This window comes from Strix aluco, chromosome 37 (assembly GCF_031877795.1).
Source record: "Strix aluco isolate bStrAlu1 chromosome 37, bStrAlu1.hap1, whole genome shotgun sequence".
NCBI lineage: Eukaryota > Metazoa > Chordata > Aves > Strigiformes > Strigidae > Strix > Strix aluco.
In genome coordinates, this window is record NC_133967.1 from 148,418 (window position 1) to 165,807 (window position 17,390).

Here is a 17,390-nt window from a genome sequence, read left to right on the forward strand (position 1 = left end):
TGAAGAGATAATACGTGTTGCTGGGTTTTCAGTATAAACACCCACAGGTATCAGGAAAACAACCTGGTCATCACAAGCCAATTAAAAAAAAAAAGGCACAAAACAAGGGTCTTCTTGCAGAAAAACGATGCCTTTTCCTTTTTCAAATGGTAAACCTGAATCAGACTGGTGGATTTTCTTAAATGGAGACATGCTGTGGGACAAAACCCTCAAGAAAGACACGCAATCGTTCCGTTTTTCTTAAAAGGAATGTTTCCACAGATGTTCATCATCCAGTTTTAATGAAGGTGAACGGGAACCTGCAGACATCACGATAAAAGCCGGTGAACTGGATGCAGAGAATCAGTTTCTAATTTTGCCTTGATGCAGGCAGAGATATGTCCTGGAATTAAAAACATCACAATTTTGGAGGAGACCGATTGTATCAGTGGCGCAGCCAAGATGATGTTAAAAGCATCATGAACCTCCTTGGCCATCCCAGCAGCGATACTGAGAATATGGTTTTGGGGAAGATTAAATTGTTCCGGGGCTGGGCTGCACAGAGGAAACTGGATGACAAAACCTCCACCTTGCTATAAAAAACACACCCACAAGCACAAGACTCACAACCTGGCTTCTTCCGAGACCACCCCGTGAACGTAACGCCGCAAAACTCCGATGTCAACATTGCAAGTCCGATCGCAAGACATCCCATAGATTCAAATATATTTAGTGGTTCCTACCGGATGGCAAAGATTAAAACCTTGGTTATCAATGGCTTCAGCAATTTGTGAACACCACTCCCCCAAAAACCAGAGTCACCATTAATTTGTAACTTCCGGAGAACGTGACTTTGTAGAAGGGGCCACGCATGGGACGTCCATGCAGCGCTCGCCGTCCTGCAACCCCCTCTTCTGGGGTGTTATTTAAAACAGCAGAGAAGTGAAGCATCATGGGTGGGCACCACCACCAGATCTTTCCAAAACCCCACGTCCTTTGCCATGATTCTCCAAAATTCAAACTTCGGGAGTTTGACTTGATAATCCTTAGGTTTCCTTTCCACCTCGAGATATTTTATGATTAAACTTCACAAAAACACACGATACTGTTGAGACTTGAATGGGATAAAGCATGATGATGGGGGTGGCTCTGCAGAGGAGACTCGAGCTGTTGTGATCAAAGAACTAAAAGAAGTGTTATGGAAAGAAGACAGGAAAAAAAAATATAATACCGAAGTTGTACTGTGCTCTCAACCTTGCTGGCTGGATGGCCAGGGAAGACACCCAGACGTCTAAAGACCGGACTTTTAATAGCACAAGGGCATGAGTTTTCTTCTGCTTTGATGCATGTAGCTCTGGGCTCCAACGCAAGCAGAACTGAAAGCACTGCAGGGAAAAAAAAAAAAGGTTTTCAATAAGAAAATGGTTCTAAGAAGAACCGATTGCTACCCAAGGCTTGCAAAACCTCTTCCAGCAAAACATTTTTCAGGAGAAGCCTCTCCCGTGAGGCTGGCGTCTGCCCTGGGGCTGAGATCACCCCTCAGGATCTAGAAATCCGGGAAGTATCACCATTGAGTTTCATTTCCTCAATCAAATCAGCAAATCGTCTAATTACCTGTCAGTCTTTAGGCACAAGGCGAAGGATAGAAGCGACAAGAGAGTTGGGAGGCGAAGGGTAGTTTGTGGCGGGTTTAATTTTTTAGGAGCAGACCAACCAAGGTGCCTCCACAGAGTTGAGCGCGTCTGGATGGTGGGTGAGATGAGGCCGATCAGCCGGGGGATGGTTCCTCAGGTGGGTTTATGGTGCTTCGGTAGGTCAAAGTTCTCCATCCTGGAAAAATTCTGGTGCAACTCACCCAGTTTTTGCCATTTCAGTGAAGACGTCTAAGCTCTTGATCCTCTCTATGCTAACGGAGACAGGATCAGGTCAAAATTGCGCAACATTTACATAAGAGCATCCAATAAAAGAACTTTCACCTGGAAACACCCATTTTTGTCTGAAGAAAGAGTATTTTGGATGCTAGCTCGGAGGTCTCCCTGGGACGCAGAATGAATCCCATGATATTTGGGCAGATTTCAACGGGAGCCTCTTTGTACCGTACCAGGAAAAAACTAAACCTGATATTTCACTGCTGGGAAGTTCTTGGTCCTTCATGGAGAAGGGTGTGGTCACTTACTGTATTCTGGTAATCACAGCACTTCGTAAAATGTGTCATAGACCAATGGCTGATATCCAAAGCTGGTCACACCAGTGAGTAAAGAAAAAAAAAAAATCCCGCAGAGGAACCAACTACGTGCTTAATTGCTGCTTCCCCTTCTTATGACAAATCAGATTTTGGCATCTTCCTGGTACGCTGATTGGCAGAATTTTCTTCACCCACTACAGCTAGGTTGGATTTTTTTTTTTTAAGCCGGGGTATAAAATGAAAGCAAATCTCAGCAGAGGACTTGTCTACCTGCTGGAACGATGATGAGGATCGGTGAGTGACTCTCCCTTGAGTCTTGAGCTCTCTTTCTGTTTCTCTTTCATCTTCAGTACCTGGGTTTGTTGGGTTTTTTTTTTCCATCTGGTAGAACATCTGCCTTTTGTGTCTCCTCCTGACATCATAACCAAACCTCCCTTTCTTCAGCTGAGGTATTTCATGGTCACCTGGAGCTCAACTTTAGACACTGTGGGCAGTAGGAGACCTCCCTTGCAAGTCTGGGGAGTGGGATGTTCCTAGTTGTGCAGGGAGAGATGGAAACACCAGCTCAGAATTTCCAGGGCCCTTCCTGGAGGAGACCTCCCTTGCACCAAGTTCTGTGGTTTCTCCATCTCCATCCATGACACAAAGTCTGATGGAAGATGGAGATCCATCAGACACTTCCAAGAGCTGATCCCAATGGATTTGCTCTCCTCCCATGGAGAGCCTGATCTCCAAAAAGGATCTCCTTTGTCTTCCACATGGTCCGTAGGTTGTTGGGGTCGCCACGCCGGGCGAGATGAGGGCAGCAAGACTGGCTGCTGACTCTACACCTCTATGAAACCCACACGTGCCAAAAACACAACTCAAGGCAGCATCCCTGGTCCTCAAGGAAGACCAGGGCAGCAGCAGCGTTGGGTCGGGAAGGTTGATGTAGCCTTATCAACATGATCTCACTTTCTGCCATACTTTGAAGAAGGCAATTCTGCTGTTAACAGGCTAATTGGAGCAGATTTTTTCTATTTTTTTTATTGCCCCAGGCGGTGCCTTTGGGAAGCTGGGTCAGCTCCACAGGCTGTAGAAAGTCCTGCTCTCAGGAGCCGGACTCGGGTCTCTCTGAAAAATCACCTGCAGGGTAACAGCACTGAGGTTTATTCACAGCAGGGACAGGTTGTCTGCAGATCTGGGGTTGTTCCAGCAAAACCAGTGATTCCCCCAGGATTTTTTCCAGGTGTAAGAATTACCAGGGTGTAGTTTCAAAAGCTTTTTTCCCTGGAAGGAAACTGGCAATATTTGGGGGAAGGAAAAGAAAACGAAAGCTGCCCTGTAGTTATTTTGGAGAACAGAAACCCAGACTAGAAAAATCCCAGAGTGGTTTCTGTTCAAACTTCCTTTCTCTGTGGAAATATTAAATGTTGTGTCTGTTCTGGTTATTCCGAATGAGCTGTAGTCTGCCTGCTGTCCCCTATAGGTATCTCTATTCCCTATAGGGTGTCTCAAACTAAATCACCTTAAACAGAGAAGTCCCATCACCTATCCTCATCTATCTAATCTGTCCACCTTCCTACGTAATATTTTCTCCGCGTGTGTTCATCTTTCCATAGAATATTGTCTCCTCCCTCCACCCTTCTATCCACTGCGTCAAAAATGCCATGAATTACGAAGGTATGGGAAAGGGCCGTTGGGACAAGATTGCCTTAATTCTTTGCACGTGAATGATATTAATTACCATTCTTCATAATGGAGCCTTTTGAGCTTATTCAAAGGGGTCAAACTCATTTTGGGAACTCACCACAGCAGCTGCACAAGCAGGAATATGAAAAAAAAACCCCACCAAACCATCTATGGGCTTGATTTTTCCTCGAAAAAAAAAAAATTTACATTCAGTGACACAACTTGGCTGAGGTCATGAGGGACTTAACTGATGCTGTGGGTTTCCTAATCATGCCAGCTGATTTGAAAACAGATTTACTAGATGTTCCTCATCGGGGTTTGGACGCCAACAGACTCGGAGCCAGTCACCTCCCTCCCGGGCTGTCAGGAATGAACTTGCACGCTGATTGCAGAGTGTCTTTGTTGCATTATTTTCTTCTCTCCTTAGTCCTCTTCCAGATCCTCCTGCTAGCGGGTGTCTTGAGTGCAAAGAGGATTTCAAGTTTCCCCGACTATTGCCTCGGTGACGAAGACTATGAGGAGCTGCTGAAGATTGCCAAAAATGGGCTGGGACGTGCAACTCATCCAGCAAAGGTGGTCATTGTCGGTGCAGGAATAAGCGGCCTTACAGCAGCGAAGCTCCTCCAAGATGCCGGCCACAAGGTAAATAGTTGCATGAGTCCCACAGGGTCTTCTTTTCCTAAACTAAGGATTTTCCAGCCTGGAGAGGAACCAGGACCACAGTGGTGGGAGGAGGAAGGAAAAGCAATTGGGGTCCAGTAATTTAATCTGATTTAGGCTTGATTTTCAAAGCCATAGGCAGGGGTGGGAGGGGATGAGGGGAAGCTGATATGCTAAGCAACTCATTTGGAGTTGGAACACGAGCAGCAAAGATAAGAGACACTTGTCTTTTGCTGTCCCTGAGGGGTTTTTGAGATCAGTCAGAGCTACAGCTGTCCTGGGGCCGCCTTGGAGGCAGCGCTGCTGCGAGTGGGAGGTTGGACTAGACCCTTCAAGAGGAACCTCCAGCCTCAATTGCTACAATTCTCCAACGTGTTGCAACTCACAGCCCAGCAGTGACATTTGTTGGTGTAGATCAACCGGCACAAGACTCGTCAGCCCTTTCAATCCTGCCTTGTTAAGATGACAGGTAGTCTGGGGGTTTCAGCACCATGTTGATTGACCATCTCCAGGTTCTAGACAAAATTCAAACCCATGAATTTCAAAGAAGGTTTTGAAGGCAGGAAGGGACAGGTTGGTGCCTTCCTCTGGCTGTTTGCAAAACCCTGTTTTATCCTTCCAGCACAGGGATCATCTGAACCAAGAGTAGGACCCTCTCACTGGAGAGCAGGTGTCCAAACATGACACAGAGGTTCGGAACTGAGAAACTGCCCTATAGGTAGAGGGATCTTGGCCATTGCAGAGAGGGGTTCAGATCTACAGAGGGTTCATTTGCCATCTGGAGGGGACCTGTCCCACCCTGTGGGCCACCATAAATGCTGCCTGTGAGCTTGCTTTGTGGTTTGCTTAAAATAGTCATTGCCTGAAGATCCACAACCTCCACCTGTTTTCAGGTCACCATCCTGGAAAGCAGCAATCAGCTCGGGGGGCGGATCAGGACGTACCGACCAAAGGGACAGGACTGGTACGTGGAACTGGGAGCCATGCGCCTGCCCGGCAGCCACAGGTAAGGCAGCGTCCTGCTTCACAGCCGTGATCAGATGAGGAACCAGCCCCTTTTGAGGAGCAAGGCTGGGATTTGAGATGGGACCAAGGGCTTGGACATGGGTGTAGCACAGCAGGAGGATGGGGCTGTCTGCCCCACCTCTCCCCCAGAGCTTAGTACTTGCATAAAAGGCACAAAAAAACCATCCTCACACAATCAGAGGGACAAAAAAACCCCTCACACAATCAGAGGGACAAAAAAACCCCTCACACAATCAGAGGGACAAAAAAACCCCTCACACAATCATCGGCATTTGAGTTGGAAGAATGAAAGAAGACCTTTCATCTTAGTATCTTGTCCGTGCATGGTCAGACCTCTACTTTGGAAGTCACGCCATCAGAAGGTGGCTGAATTTCCAATGGGTCTGATGGAGAGAGCATCCAACCTGGGCTCTCCAAGAGAGTGGAGTCAAACAGGGCTCAGTCATCAGCCAAAACGTTGTGTGAAGAGGCTGTAGGTGAGTCACCAACCACATCACATGCTGATGAGAAGGGTTGGGGCCGCAGGGAATCTCTGCCTCCTCCACGGCGTTGCTCTTACTCCCTGTGACATCCTTGTGCAACCAGTAGCTGGAGAGAACGTAAACCAAAGGGCACCTTCTCCATAGCCCCGTGGCTGCTGCACCGAGCTGGGAGCAGGAGGGACAACTTCGAACAACAAAAACTAGAGCTGGTAGTGCCTTAAATAGAACCACAGAATCATCTCGGTTGGAAAAGCCCTTGAAGCTCCTCCAGTCCAACCATGAACCTCCCCCTGACCGTTCCCAACTCCACCAGATCCCTCAGCGCTGGCTCAACCCGACTCTTCAACCCCTCCAGGGATGGGGACTCCCCCCCTGCCCTGGGCAGCCCATTCCAACGCCCAACAGCCCCTTCTGGACAGAAATCCTTCCTAAGAGCCAGTCTGACCCTGCCCTGGCGCAGCTTGAGGCCATTCCCTCTTGGCCTGGCGCTGGGTCCTTGGCTCAAGAGACTCCTCCCCCCTCTCTGCACCCTCCTTTCAGGGAGTTGGAGAGGGCCATGAGGTCTCCCCTCAGCCTCCTCTTCTCCAGACTAATAGCCACAGTCTCCACTCACAAGCCACAATAGTACGCGGCTACACCAACATACTCTACGGGCAAATGTCCTTTTAAGCTTCTAATGTTTTGGTGGTGGGCTTTTGGGGTTTGGATGTTTGCAAGGACTTGTCCCCAGGTGCTCTCCTCTTTTCTAGGATTGTTCGTGAATTCATTAGGCAATTTAAACTACCTCTAAACCCATTCAACCTGAGCGACAACAAGACCTGGTACTTGATTAACGGCACTCGGGCAAGAGCTGAGGAAGTGAATAAAAACCCCGACATCCTAAAGTACGACGTGAAACCAACAGAGAGGGGCAAGAACGCCGAGCAGCTTTATAGAGAAGTACTAAACAAGGTACGTGCCCGCAGGGAAGGGACCCTGCCTCCCAGCATCGTTCCTTATCCAAGAGATACTAAAGCTATTTCCTCCGAGCTGTGGTGGACCCTCACCTGCACAATGGGTTGAGGAAGACTCAGCGATGAGTTGAGAAAAAGTAGGGTCCTTTCAGAATGAAAAGCAGGAAATGAGGGCAGCTGATTGCAAAACCCTCTACACACAAGGGACAGAACAGATTCACCAAGACTTGGATGAAGCAGAAAACGCCACGCCAAGGCATGAAAACTTGAAGTCCAAGCAGTGGGATCCACTAGCTCTGGCTCAGCTTCAGGGTTTACCAAACCCCAAGGCTGAATTACCCCAGATGAATCCTAACAGAATTTGGGGCAACGCTTTGGGAAATGCACTTTTTCTCATTAATATATCAGTGTTTCCCCTCCAGGCTGTCCAGCATTTTAAGAGTATGGACTGCGAGGAATACCTAGATCTTTATGACTCCTACTCCACCAAGGTAAAGGGCTGGGGCTTGAGAGTAAATTTAATCCTCCTTGCTGATTATTAACCTGCCATCCCCGCTTTGAGGAAGGATCTGAGTCGCTCTTGTCCCTTCCTCCGTCAACACTTTTGGATGCCTTTTCCCTAATCAATGCTGCTTTCTACTTAAAATTCTGAGAAAGGGGCAAGCGTGACTCTGACGGAGGAGTTAGAGCAGCCTCATCATTTGAAAATGAGTGGTGGCAGTTGGAAATGCTCTGGAAATTTTTCTGGATTATCCATGTTCCTCCATCGTGGGTTTCTTAATCAGGCACGATGGAGTATCACGCTCTGGGGAGGATTTACTGAGCAATCCACTGGGTTTTCACGCGATCCAGCTGTCTCAAAGTGGGCACACCAAGCTACAAAGCCCTTATTCGTTCCTCTCCAGAAGTGCTGTTGTGCTAAACCAGAGGAGACATTGATTTCCTACAAGAAGTTAGAGCTGCATTAAAAAAAATATTCTAGTCCAGGTTTTGAGCAGATCAGGAGCAAAGGCGAGGCAGAATGGCGTGACTTTTATCTTGGGCTATGAAGGGGATAGAGGCCCTAACTGAGATAATAATATCAGGCTGCGTCTTCTTCCCGGCTTTTCTAGGAGTATTTGATTAAAGTCGGAAATCTAAGCCGAGGAGCAGTTCAGATGATCGGTGACATCATGAATGAGGACTCTGGATTTTATCTGTCCTTCCTTGCCTCACTGTGGGATTTTCGTATCTTCTCTAATGAGAGGTAAGATGATCCCTCACGGCAAATCCCATTTTGTGCTGGTCCACAGCAATCCACCAGAAAATAAAATTTCAGTGGCCTTTAAATATTTGGATGGGAATCACTCCTGACTCAAAGGGTCACTAAGCTCTGTCAGCGTCTCTAGAAGATGTCAGGTTTTACAGTTCCTAAACCCCAACGTCCTTCCCTCACCTCCTGCTTCTTCTTCCTTTCAGTTTTGATGAAATCACAGGGGGATTTGACCAACTGCCCAAAGCCTTCCAAAAAAGCTTGTCCGATCCCATCAAGTTCGATTGCACAGTGGAGAAAATCGTGAGAGAGGGAAATGAAGTCCATGTATTTTACCGTGCTCCAGGCACTCTGGACCCAACCATAGTTGCAGATTACGTCCTCGTCACGTCCACCACCAAAGCCACCAGGCTCATCCAATTCCAGCCACCACTCTCTCCTCCAAAGACCCACGCCCTGCGCTCCACCCACTACGCAAGCTCCACCAAAATAGCCTTGGCTTGCACCTACAAGTTCTGGGAGAAAGACGGCATCCGAGGGGGGTACTCCATCACCGACCGCCCTTCCCGGTTCATTTACTATCCCAGCCACAACTTCTCCACGGGGGTGGGGGTGATCCTGGCTTCCTACACCTGGAATGATGATGCTGAGTTTTTCGCGGCTCTCACGGATGAGAAGTGCTGGGATGTGGTTCTCCAAGACCTGTCAGTTGTCCACCAAGTGAGTAAGGAGGAGCTGCAGAAGAACTGCAGCCAGTACGTGGTACAGAAATGGCAGCTGGACAAACACTCCATGGGGGCATTTGCTGCCTTCACCCCTTACCAGTTCACTGACTACTCGCGGGCTCTCTTTGAGAATGAGACCAGGGTGTATTTTGCAGGGGAACACACAGCTCAGCCTCACGCCTGGATTGAGACCTCCATGAAATCGGCCATCAGGGCTGCGAAGGCCATGGACCTCGACAGACGCAAAGTCCATGTGCTGAACGAGGAGGAGCAGCAGCAGCAGCTGAGGAGTTTCTTGCAGAAGGAAGATCTCTGAGCAGGACCACCAGCACGATTCGAAGCCACTTTTGGTGGTGTAAATCTGTTTCTTTCCAAGCAAAGTCAGCAGCTAAAGCGTTAGAGAAAAAACTCAAAGAGCACCATCAGGCAGGACTAGTAGTTACCTGGTTAAATGCTTAATGAGGATATGGGGCAATACTAAAAAAAATAATGTCTAAATAGGTTTCACGACTCTAATACTATCCCAGCTCAAACATTCTGCAGTAATTTCCAATTTATTTATGTACCAAGTACTTCAGGAAATGGCTAAGACGGAATAAAGTGGGTATTTCTCAGTTCTTTCTGTCTGAGGTGTCTCCATCTCTCCACGAAGAGAAGTGTCATCACATAAATCATCTCGCTTCAGCCATTTAGAAACTCATCACCCACGAGCTGGGTCTTCCCTCCCTTCCAGAATTTGAGAGATAATCAGCCTCTCCTTTACGTAGCCCAACACAACCACTCCTAAACCCCGTGGGTACCCATCAGGATGCGACCCTGATCTCTAGTTCCATGGTCTCTCTTACCCATCTCCCACCCACCTGAGCTCCAGGCACGGCCAACACCAAGTTATAGAGGTAGATTTAACATCGTGACTACACAAAGCAAGCCCAGAAGCAATAAAAACTGCACACAGAGATGTTAACGGCTTTTCTCCTCTCACCGGTAATTGTCATCCTAAATTTCATAGTCTTGGAAACTCGATCTGTGCCGCAGGAGGGGTTTTTTTTCAGATTATTGGAAGCATATTGATAAATAAATAAAGTTAAAACAAGACAGGCCTTTGCTGCAGTCACTTAGCTGCTTTGCATATAATTCATCCCAAACCTGCAAGCGAGGAGAAGCATCGCAGCGGAAAATTGATCAAGAAGGCCACGAGCATCTTCTTCAGTTTAGAGCAAAGCCCGTCTCAACGTGCAGCGACAGCTGCATTGGGAAAAGCACAGTGCAAAGCTTGAAGTGCTGCAAAAGGAGAAAATAAAAGGATTTTACCCGCCGGGTTCATCACGTTACCTCTAACTTTGGGTTTTGTGCTTTATAGCCGCACGTTGTTCCCAGCCTTCGCAGGACACCAGCTCCCCACAAACAAAGTGTTTTAGCAAAGCAAATGCTTTCTTCAGCCTTTAAGCTCCCACCTTCACCCTAACTCAGACCTACAGGACCTTCACTAGAACAACATCACATCAGGGTGGCTACCAAAGCGCCGGGGCCCCCCCTTAACAGGGCAGCACCCCCTCCCAGCCACAGCTCCATCCCCCAGTACCTCAGTAAAGCCCAGATGCTCCTCCAAGGCAGCTTGTGAAATGACCAAAACTCCAGGACTGAGCTTAAATAGAGCCCCAGAGCCATGGCGGGGAGGAGAGGGCCCACACGTGGGGCTGCTCAGGGTAATCAAAGCTCATTAGCAGCATCTTCCCTCTCTGAGGCATCATTAATGATTTTGCAGGGAAGGTGGGGAAGCAAAAAGAGACCCTCCCTCGTCCCTGGGTGGGCTCGAACCACCAACCTTTCGGTTAACAGCCGAACGCGCTAACCAATTGCGCCACAGAGACATGCCAAAGAGGCTGAAAATGGAGAAAAATGATGCAAAAAGTCAAATTCCATCAGTTTTCCGAAACGAAACAGCGTTCCCTCTTTTAACACCCCAACAGCTGTAAAAAAAAACAGAGAAGGAAGGAAAAATGATGGGAACAGCAGGAACAAGGCTAAAAACGAGCATTTCAAGTGTCGTCCTAAAACGCCCCATCAGGACATCCAGCATCTTTTTTAGCCTGGACAGTTAAATTTTGCATTTTCACATCATCAGGACCGGTATCACCAAAGTTTGTGTCAATATTTAGAGAAGGATGGATGGGAGAAGAGCTGGAAAGACACCCCGGGTGGGAAAGAAAAAAAAGGCAAAACCTCATCTTTCCCACCAACTCTGCACAAACCCATCGCACGAGGCTCTTGGGGAAGTGCCTCTCCGATCGCTGCTCATGGGCTTGGGGTTGCAAATTAAATATCCTGAAAAGGAAATGAAAAGTCTTGCGATGCTGGTTTGTTACCAGCGATGCTGGGGCTCATCATCATTAAAAGTGGTGCTGGGGATGAGTTCAGAAGCAAGTCCTGGAAGTTGTGATGATAGAAAAGCATAGAAATCCCCCCAAAAAAGGGCTCGTCCGGGATTTGAACCCGGGACCTCTCGCACCCAAAGCGAGAATCATACCCCTAGACCAACGAGCCAGGTAAAAGTAACCTTCCTCTTCCTCATCCTCATCCGCTGGCCTCCCTCCAGCAAAAAAAAAACCCGCACTCATTTTGCCTGTTTTAGGCCATTTTTGCTGTCTCCACAAACCACATGTCCACCTTCTCGCGTGGCCCAAAGGTGGACTGGGAGCCGCGAGGGTTTTTCTGGTGGGAGAAGGGATGAGGCTACACATCTGCGTCATGTTTGCGGGATGTTCCTGCAATCCCTTCCCTGCCGGGACGCAAAAAATCCCCAATCCCACCAGCAGCGGAGGCTGTAAAAATATTACCCAGCCTCAGCTCCCCACAGACAACCCGAGAAACCCTCCAGCACCTTGATTTTTCCCCACCGCCTGCTCCCCAGAAGAGCATCTTCACGTCAGAGCTGGGAAAATCCTGCTTTTCACCCAGAAACACTCATTTTCCCAAATTATAGGGAAAAAACCAACCCCAACCACCCCAGGGAGGCCCCAGTGAGATTTGAACTCACGACCCCTGGTTTACAAGACCAGTGCTCTAACCCCTGAGCTATGGAGCCGTGACAAACCCCTATTTTTTTTCCTTTTCGCCCCAAAAGCCCAGCACCAACGTTCTTTGCAGGGGATGAACGCAACTGTTGTACCTCAAAGTGATGTATTTAAGGGCAAATTCACCCGTTGTCGTGATTCCTCACCCTCTGTTTTCTGCAGAAGGGATCCCTGAGGCGGCTGCTTCAAAGTTTGGATGAAGGAAAAGGAGGTTTTTGCAAGAAAATATCATAAACTGCTGCTCCCGTGGCGCTGCCCTTCACCCTTGGCTCCAGCACAAAAGCGTAACCTGCCAATAAAGATCAAACACGGGATTTATTTTTTCACACACCAGATGAGTGGTTCGACAGGTCTGGCTGGTGCGAAGTTGCGAGATCCCCGATTCAAAGGAAACGGCAGAAATGTGGCCCCAAGGGTGGGTAAAGCGGGAGGAGCGGTTTAATGTTAAGTTGGGCTTAAGCAAGGTGTGAAACCGTGCTCCGAGTGTAGGGCCTGGCTTAGAGGAGGGGAGATCTGGGGCTCTTTTTGCCAGGCAGCTCCGGGTGCACGTAGGAGCGAAGGGGAGCGGGGTCTCCGCCCTCTTCCTGCTCAGCTTCAGGGTCTCGTGGGGTGGCTGCTCCGTGTCTCCTTCCCTTGGGGAAAAAAAACGAGTTTTAAGGAGTCTGGAAGCAGAACCACACGCTGGGCAAAGAGCTCCTCGCGGCCCCAAAAACCAGCCCTGATGTCTTCCCTGATTTATTTGCAGGAGGGTTTGGGGTGGGATGGGATGGGATGGGATGGGATGGGGTGGGGTGGGATGGGATGGGATGGGATGGAGTGGGATGGGAATGGGATGGGATGGGATGGGATGGAGTGGGATGGGAATGGGATGGGATGGGATGGAGTGGGATGGGATGGGATGGGATGGGATGGAGTGGGATGGGAATGGGATGGGATGGGATGGGATGGAGTGGGATGGGATGGGATGGGATGGGATGGGATGGGGTGGGATGGGATGGGATGGAGTGGGATGGGAATGGGATGGGATGGGATGGGATGGGATGGGATGGGATGGGGTGGGGACTGGGATGGAGATTGGGATAAGGCTGGGAAAGGGAATGGGGGTGGGGATGGGAATGGGGATGAAATGGAGCTTGGGCTAAGACTAGGGATGAGATGGGGTTGGGAATGGTGATGGGAATGGGATGGAGCTTGGGATAAAACTGGTGATGGGAATGGGATGGAGACTGGGATAAGAATGAGGATAAGACTGGGATGGAGATTGAGATAAGAAGGGGGATGAGATGGGGTGGGAATGAGATGGAGACTGAGATGGAGATTGGGATAAAACTGGGGAAGGGAATGGGATCGGGAATGGGGATGGGAATGGGATAGGGATGGGAATAGAGATGGGAATGAGGATGGGAATGGGATGGAGACTGGGAAAAGACTGGGGATGGGAATGGGGTTGGTAATGGGGATGGAGATTGGACTAAGAATGGTGATGGGGTGGGACAGAGGTAGAGATGGGGATAGGGATGAGGATGAGGATGTGGAAGGAGCCAGACAGCAGAGCAAGGCGCCAGCAAGTTCACCACCAGGGTAGCGTGGCCGAGCGGTCTAAGGCGCTGGATTAAGGCTCCAGTCTCTTCGGGGGCGTGGGTTCGAATCCCACCGCTGCCATGAAGTTTTTTTTCCCCTCTCCATTTTCACCCTATTATTCCCTCTTACTCTTTTCTTCCTCCCCTCTCCTCCTCCTCCCCAAGAAAACGATGAGAATTTTAAATCCAGACATTCACTAGCCCTCTGCATGACCTCCCACTTATTCATCCCTCATCATCTTTGCAAAAGAACACCCCAAAAAACCCAAACAGAGTTTTGGTCAAAAAATTGATGGCGGTCTGTTTGTTTGTTTGTTTTTTCTTTTTCCACAGGTCAAATCGGGTTTTATCCACTAGGAAAGGGAGACAAGTTAAAAAAAACCCAACTAAATTTAAAAAAAAAGGAGTGTTTCTGCCCGGTCTCGAACCGGGGACCTTTCGCGTGTTAGGCGAACGTGATAACCACTACACTACAGAAACGGGGTGAATTCGGGGTTTTGCGCCATATCTGGAATAGGGTGAACCCCGTTTCCCTCACCGGGTGCTCCCAAGCACCTCAAACCCTTCTGGGAAATGCACCCCTCTCCCATGTTGCTCCCAGACCCCAAAACCACGTGGTTTTAGCCCATTTTCTCTGCCTGTTTCTCTCCGGCTTGAGGAGCGTCCCCCCAAAGCACGCAGCTGCCCCACCACCCGCAAGGCGTTTGCCTCCCACAGAAGGTCCTCGGCTCAGAACCAGGCAGAAAAAGTCATATTTTTCCGGAAAACACCAAAAAAACTTGAGCCGCTCGCTTCCACGGCCGCATCCGGAGAGAAACGCGTTTGTGCCGCAATCACGCGTTTCCCTTGATTTGGTTTGGAGTTGGGTTCCCCCACGATAAACCCCAAGAGACAGAAAAGGGGTGAGTTCTGTTGCTGAGTATTAAGGTATTTTTTGCAAGAATCAAAGAATTGGCACTTATATTTAAAGTTACATGTATGGGTGGGCATGGTGATATAAAAAAATTAAGTTTTCGACAGCGGGAATGGCCCTTCTCGCCTTTCGATTTCCAGCCCTGCTGCTCTGGGTTTGGAAACGATGTTTTGCTGAAGGGCTCCAATGAGTGAAAAATTCAGGAGATGCTTAAAAAAACAGCTGGGAAAAAATAAACCAACTCCCTGAAAAACGAAGTGTTTCTGCCTGGTTTCGAACCAGGGACCTTTCGCGTGTTAGGCGAACGTGATAACCACTACACTACAGAAACCTCCATGGATAAACCCCCGGCTATAACGCTCACCCCGTTATAACGCTCCCCGCGGGCCCCCCACCCCCCCACCCCCCGACACCCGGCCGAGGGGATTAAGGTGTTTTTGGTTTTTTTTTTTTTGACCTGTTTTTTCCAAATTTTTCCCCCCATTTGGCTGTTTTGGGAGGGAAAACCACGCGTGCGCGAGCGCCTGGGCACGCGCGCGGCTCGCGACCCTCGAGTCTCAAAAACGTGGCCCGTGACGTCGCGCTCAGCGTGGAAATAAAAAAAGGGGGATAAAATTAATTTTTACTGTCCGGGGTGTGAAATCAGCCGCCGGCGCGGCCCAAAGGAGCCGCGGGATTTGGCTGAGCTGGGGAACTCCCTGGCGCGGAGTGTAACGCGGCTTCGACGGGTGGAAAAGGGCTTATTTTTGCTTTATTTTTGGCCATAATTTTATTATTTCTCTGCAGTTTCCACCTTCCTGGAAGGCTGGTGGTGGGGAGGGTTTGCCCACAGCCGTACCCAGCCACTGGATTTATTTTTTTTTCAGTGTTTTCGCTTGAGTAACTTAATATTCTTTATTATTCCCTATAAATGACTTCAGAACTAATTAATAACATTCCTTTGGGGAAGAAGAGGGGATTCTAACGCAACTCCTCTCGCTCATCCCGCTTTGGCAACGCTGGTAAAACGAGCCAGATTTTTGTGCGTTTGGGGAAAAAAAAAACCCGCACTTCTCTCTTATTTCTCTCACTTCCACACCTCTTGTCCCGGCCTCGATTCACCCCAAGCCCTTGAGCGATTTTTATTTCTAGAGTTACACACAGCAGGAGCTGCTTACTCACGCTTGCTATAAATAAATTTTTATTTATTTTATTATTTTTTTTTTTTCCACGGGGACAGAGCCAAGCTCAGCGCAGGCGAGGTAACAGCCCCTGAGGGAAAGATCTGGAGCGTTTCTACTTACGCGAAGGGAAACGCTGAATTTACGCCGCAAACCGTGCGGTTTTATGCAAAAAAATGGAGGTTGTGGGCAGAAATCGGCTCTTTTTTTGTGTGGTTTGGGAGCGTAATGAAAGATATTAGCAGGGAAGGGCTGATTTACAAGTGACAGGGAAACTCAGACCCGTTCTGAGCCGTGTAACGGCAAAAAGATCCCGAAACCTGGTTTAAAATATTTAAAATCGGTGTTTTAAAATTATTATTTTATTTTCTATTATTATTTTTAAAAAAACCCACCCAAAAAAATCTCCTGAAACAAATAAACAAAAAAGCCAACACACCAGATAGGGAAAATAGAGGAATAGAAGAGAAAAAAAAAAAAAAAGAATTAAAATATTTATTTTTTTAAATTATTTTAAAAAATGCGAAGAACAAACAAACAAAACGAACATACAAAAAGTCCCAACGCACCAGACAGGGAAAACAGAGGAATAGAAGAAAGAAACGAAAGAAAAAATAATGAATTAAAATATTTAAAATATTTATTTTTAAAATTATTTAGAAAAAACAAACAAAACAAATAAACGAACCAAATGAAAAATCCCCAGTGCACAGACAGGGTAAACAGAGGAACAGAAGAAAAAAAGCAAAGTGAAAAATAAATAGTTAAAATATTTAGAATATTTATTTTTAAAATTATTTTAAAAACAAACAAACAAAACCAAACAAAAAAACCCCCAAACGATTCAGCAGACAGGGAAAACAGAGGTATGGAATTAAAAACAGACCACAAAAAAAAATGATTAAAACACTTAAAATACTTATCTTTAAATTATTTTTAAAAAAACAAAATAACCAAACAAAAATCGCAACACACCAGATACGGAAAATAGAGGAATAGGAATAAGAAAAAAAATAAAACAACTTAAAACGAAAACTTGAAAATTTCAGGGCTCGTCCGGGATTTGAACCCGGGACCTCTCGCACCCAAAGCGAGAATCATACCCCTAGACCAACGAGCCGCGCTGCAGGAATCGCTCCCGCGGTGGCTCTGGGTGCTCGCCGGCGGTTCCCCCCACCCCGATCCCGATCCCGACCCCCCCGGGTGCTGCCCGCGGCTCCTCCCGCTCCCGGCGCGGAGGAAAATGATTTTTTGGGGAAGGAAAAAAAAAAACCAAACCAACATAAAAGTCTGAGGCCCCAGCGAGATTTGAACTCGCGACCCCTGGTTTACAAGACCAGTGCTCTAACCCCTGAGCTATGGAGCCGGCGCCGCCTAGTAGGGCTCTGCTGTGGCCACCAGGGGGGAGCCCCAAAACGGGCTGTATCGCCCCAAATCTCCATCCACCCCCCCCCTAAAACCCGGCCTAAACACCGGCCTGGGGCAGCTAAACGCAAGGACAAAGAGCAGCAGCACCAGAAACTCCGCATCCCCCTACACCACCAAACGTTGGGGTTCGGCCGCTACGCTGAGCCCCCACAAGAGTCGGGGTTCAGCCCTTGCCACGTCCAGGGTAATTTTTTATTTTTTTTAAATTTTTTTCTAGGAGTTTTGGCCAAAGTACAGGCAGTGAGGAAAGCCCCGCGTCGCTGCCTGGAGTAACCCAGTTTTCCCCCTCTAAGGTTGTCTCC

At 48.2% G+C, this 17,390-nt stretch overlaps 1 protein-coding gene and 8 non-coding genes across 9 annotated transcripts; 2 read left to right on the plus strand and 7 right to left on the minus strand.

Annotated features, from left to right (window-relative positions):
* The first annotated feature begins 2,445 nt into the window (after window positions 1-2,445).
* Window positions 2,446-9,551, plus strand: IL4I1 (interleukin 4 induced 1). Its single transcript, XM_074810422.1, has 9 exons — window positions 2,446-2,458; window positions 2,553-2,677; window positions 3,766-3,826; window positions 4,128-4,477; window positions 5,389-5,501; window positions 6,753-6,954; window positions 7,379-7,447; window positions 8,069-8,202; window positions 8,415-9,551. Exons 1-9 carry the CDS (start codon window positions 2,446-2,448, stop codon window positions 9,247-9,249), a joined length of 1,902 nt encoding a protein of 633 aa, XP_074666523.1. The 3' UTR covers window positions 9,250-9,551.
* Window positions 9,552-10,730: 1,179 nt separating this feature from the next.
* On the minus strand, window positions 10,731-10,804 carry TRNAN-GUU (transfer RNA asparagine (anticodon GUU)). Its single transcript has one exon. It is a non-coding gene; the product is annotated as a tRNA-Asn (tRNA).
* Window positions 10,805-11,405: 601 nt separating this feature from the next.
* Window positions 11,406-11,477, minus strand: TRNAP-UGG (transfer RNA proline (anticodon UGG)). Its single transcript has one exon. It is a non-coding gene; the product is annotated as a tRNA-Pro (tRNA).
* Window positions 11,478-11,945: 468 nt separating this feature from the next.
* Window positions 11,946-12,018, minus strand: TRNAT-UGU (transfer RNA threonine (anticodon UGU)). The gene has a single exon. It is a non-coding gene; the product is annotated as a tRNA-Thr (tRNA).
* Window positions 12,019-13,587: 1,569 nt separating this feature from the next.
* TRNAL-AAG (transfer RNA leucine (anticodon AAG)) lies at window positions 13,588-13,669 on the plus strand. The gene has a single exon. It is a non-coding gene; the product is annotated as a tRNA-Leu (tRNA).
* A 325-nt stretch (window positions 13,670-13,994) lies between these two features.
* TRNAV-AAC (transfer RNA valine (anticodon AAC)) lies at window positions 13,995-14,067 on the minus strand. Its single transcript has one exon. It is a non-coding gene; the product is annotated as a tRNA-Val (tRNA).
* A 691-nt stretch (window positions 14,068-14,758) lies between these two features.
* TRNAV-AAC (transfer RNA valine (anticodon AAC)) lies at window positions 14,759-14,831 on the minus strand. The gene has a single exon. It is a non-coding gene; the product is annotated as a tRNA-Val (tRNA).
* A 1,877-nt stretch (window positions 14,832-16,708) lies between these two features.
* Window positions 16,709-16,780, minus strand: TRNAP-UGG (transfer RNA proline (anticodon UGG)). The gene has a single exon. It is a non-coding gene; the product is annotated as a tRNA-Pro (tRNA).
* A 173-nt stretch (window positions 16,781-16,953) lies between these two features.
* Window positions 16,954-17,026, minus strand: TRNAT-UGU (transfer RNA threonine (anticodon UGU)). Its single transcript has one exon. It is a non-coding gene; the product is annotated as a tRNA-Thr (tRNA).
* Between the last annotated feature and the right edge of the window lie 364 nt (window positions 17,027-17,390).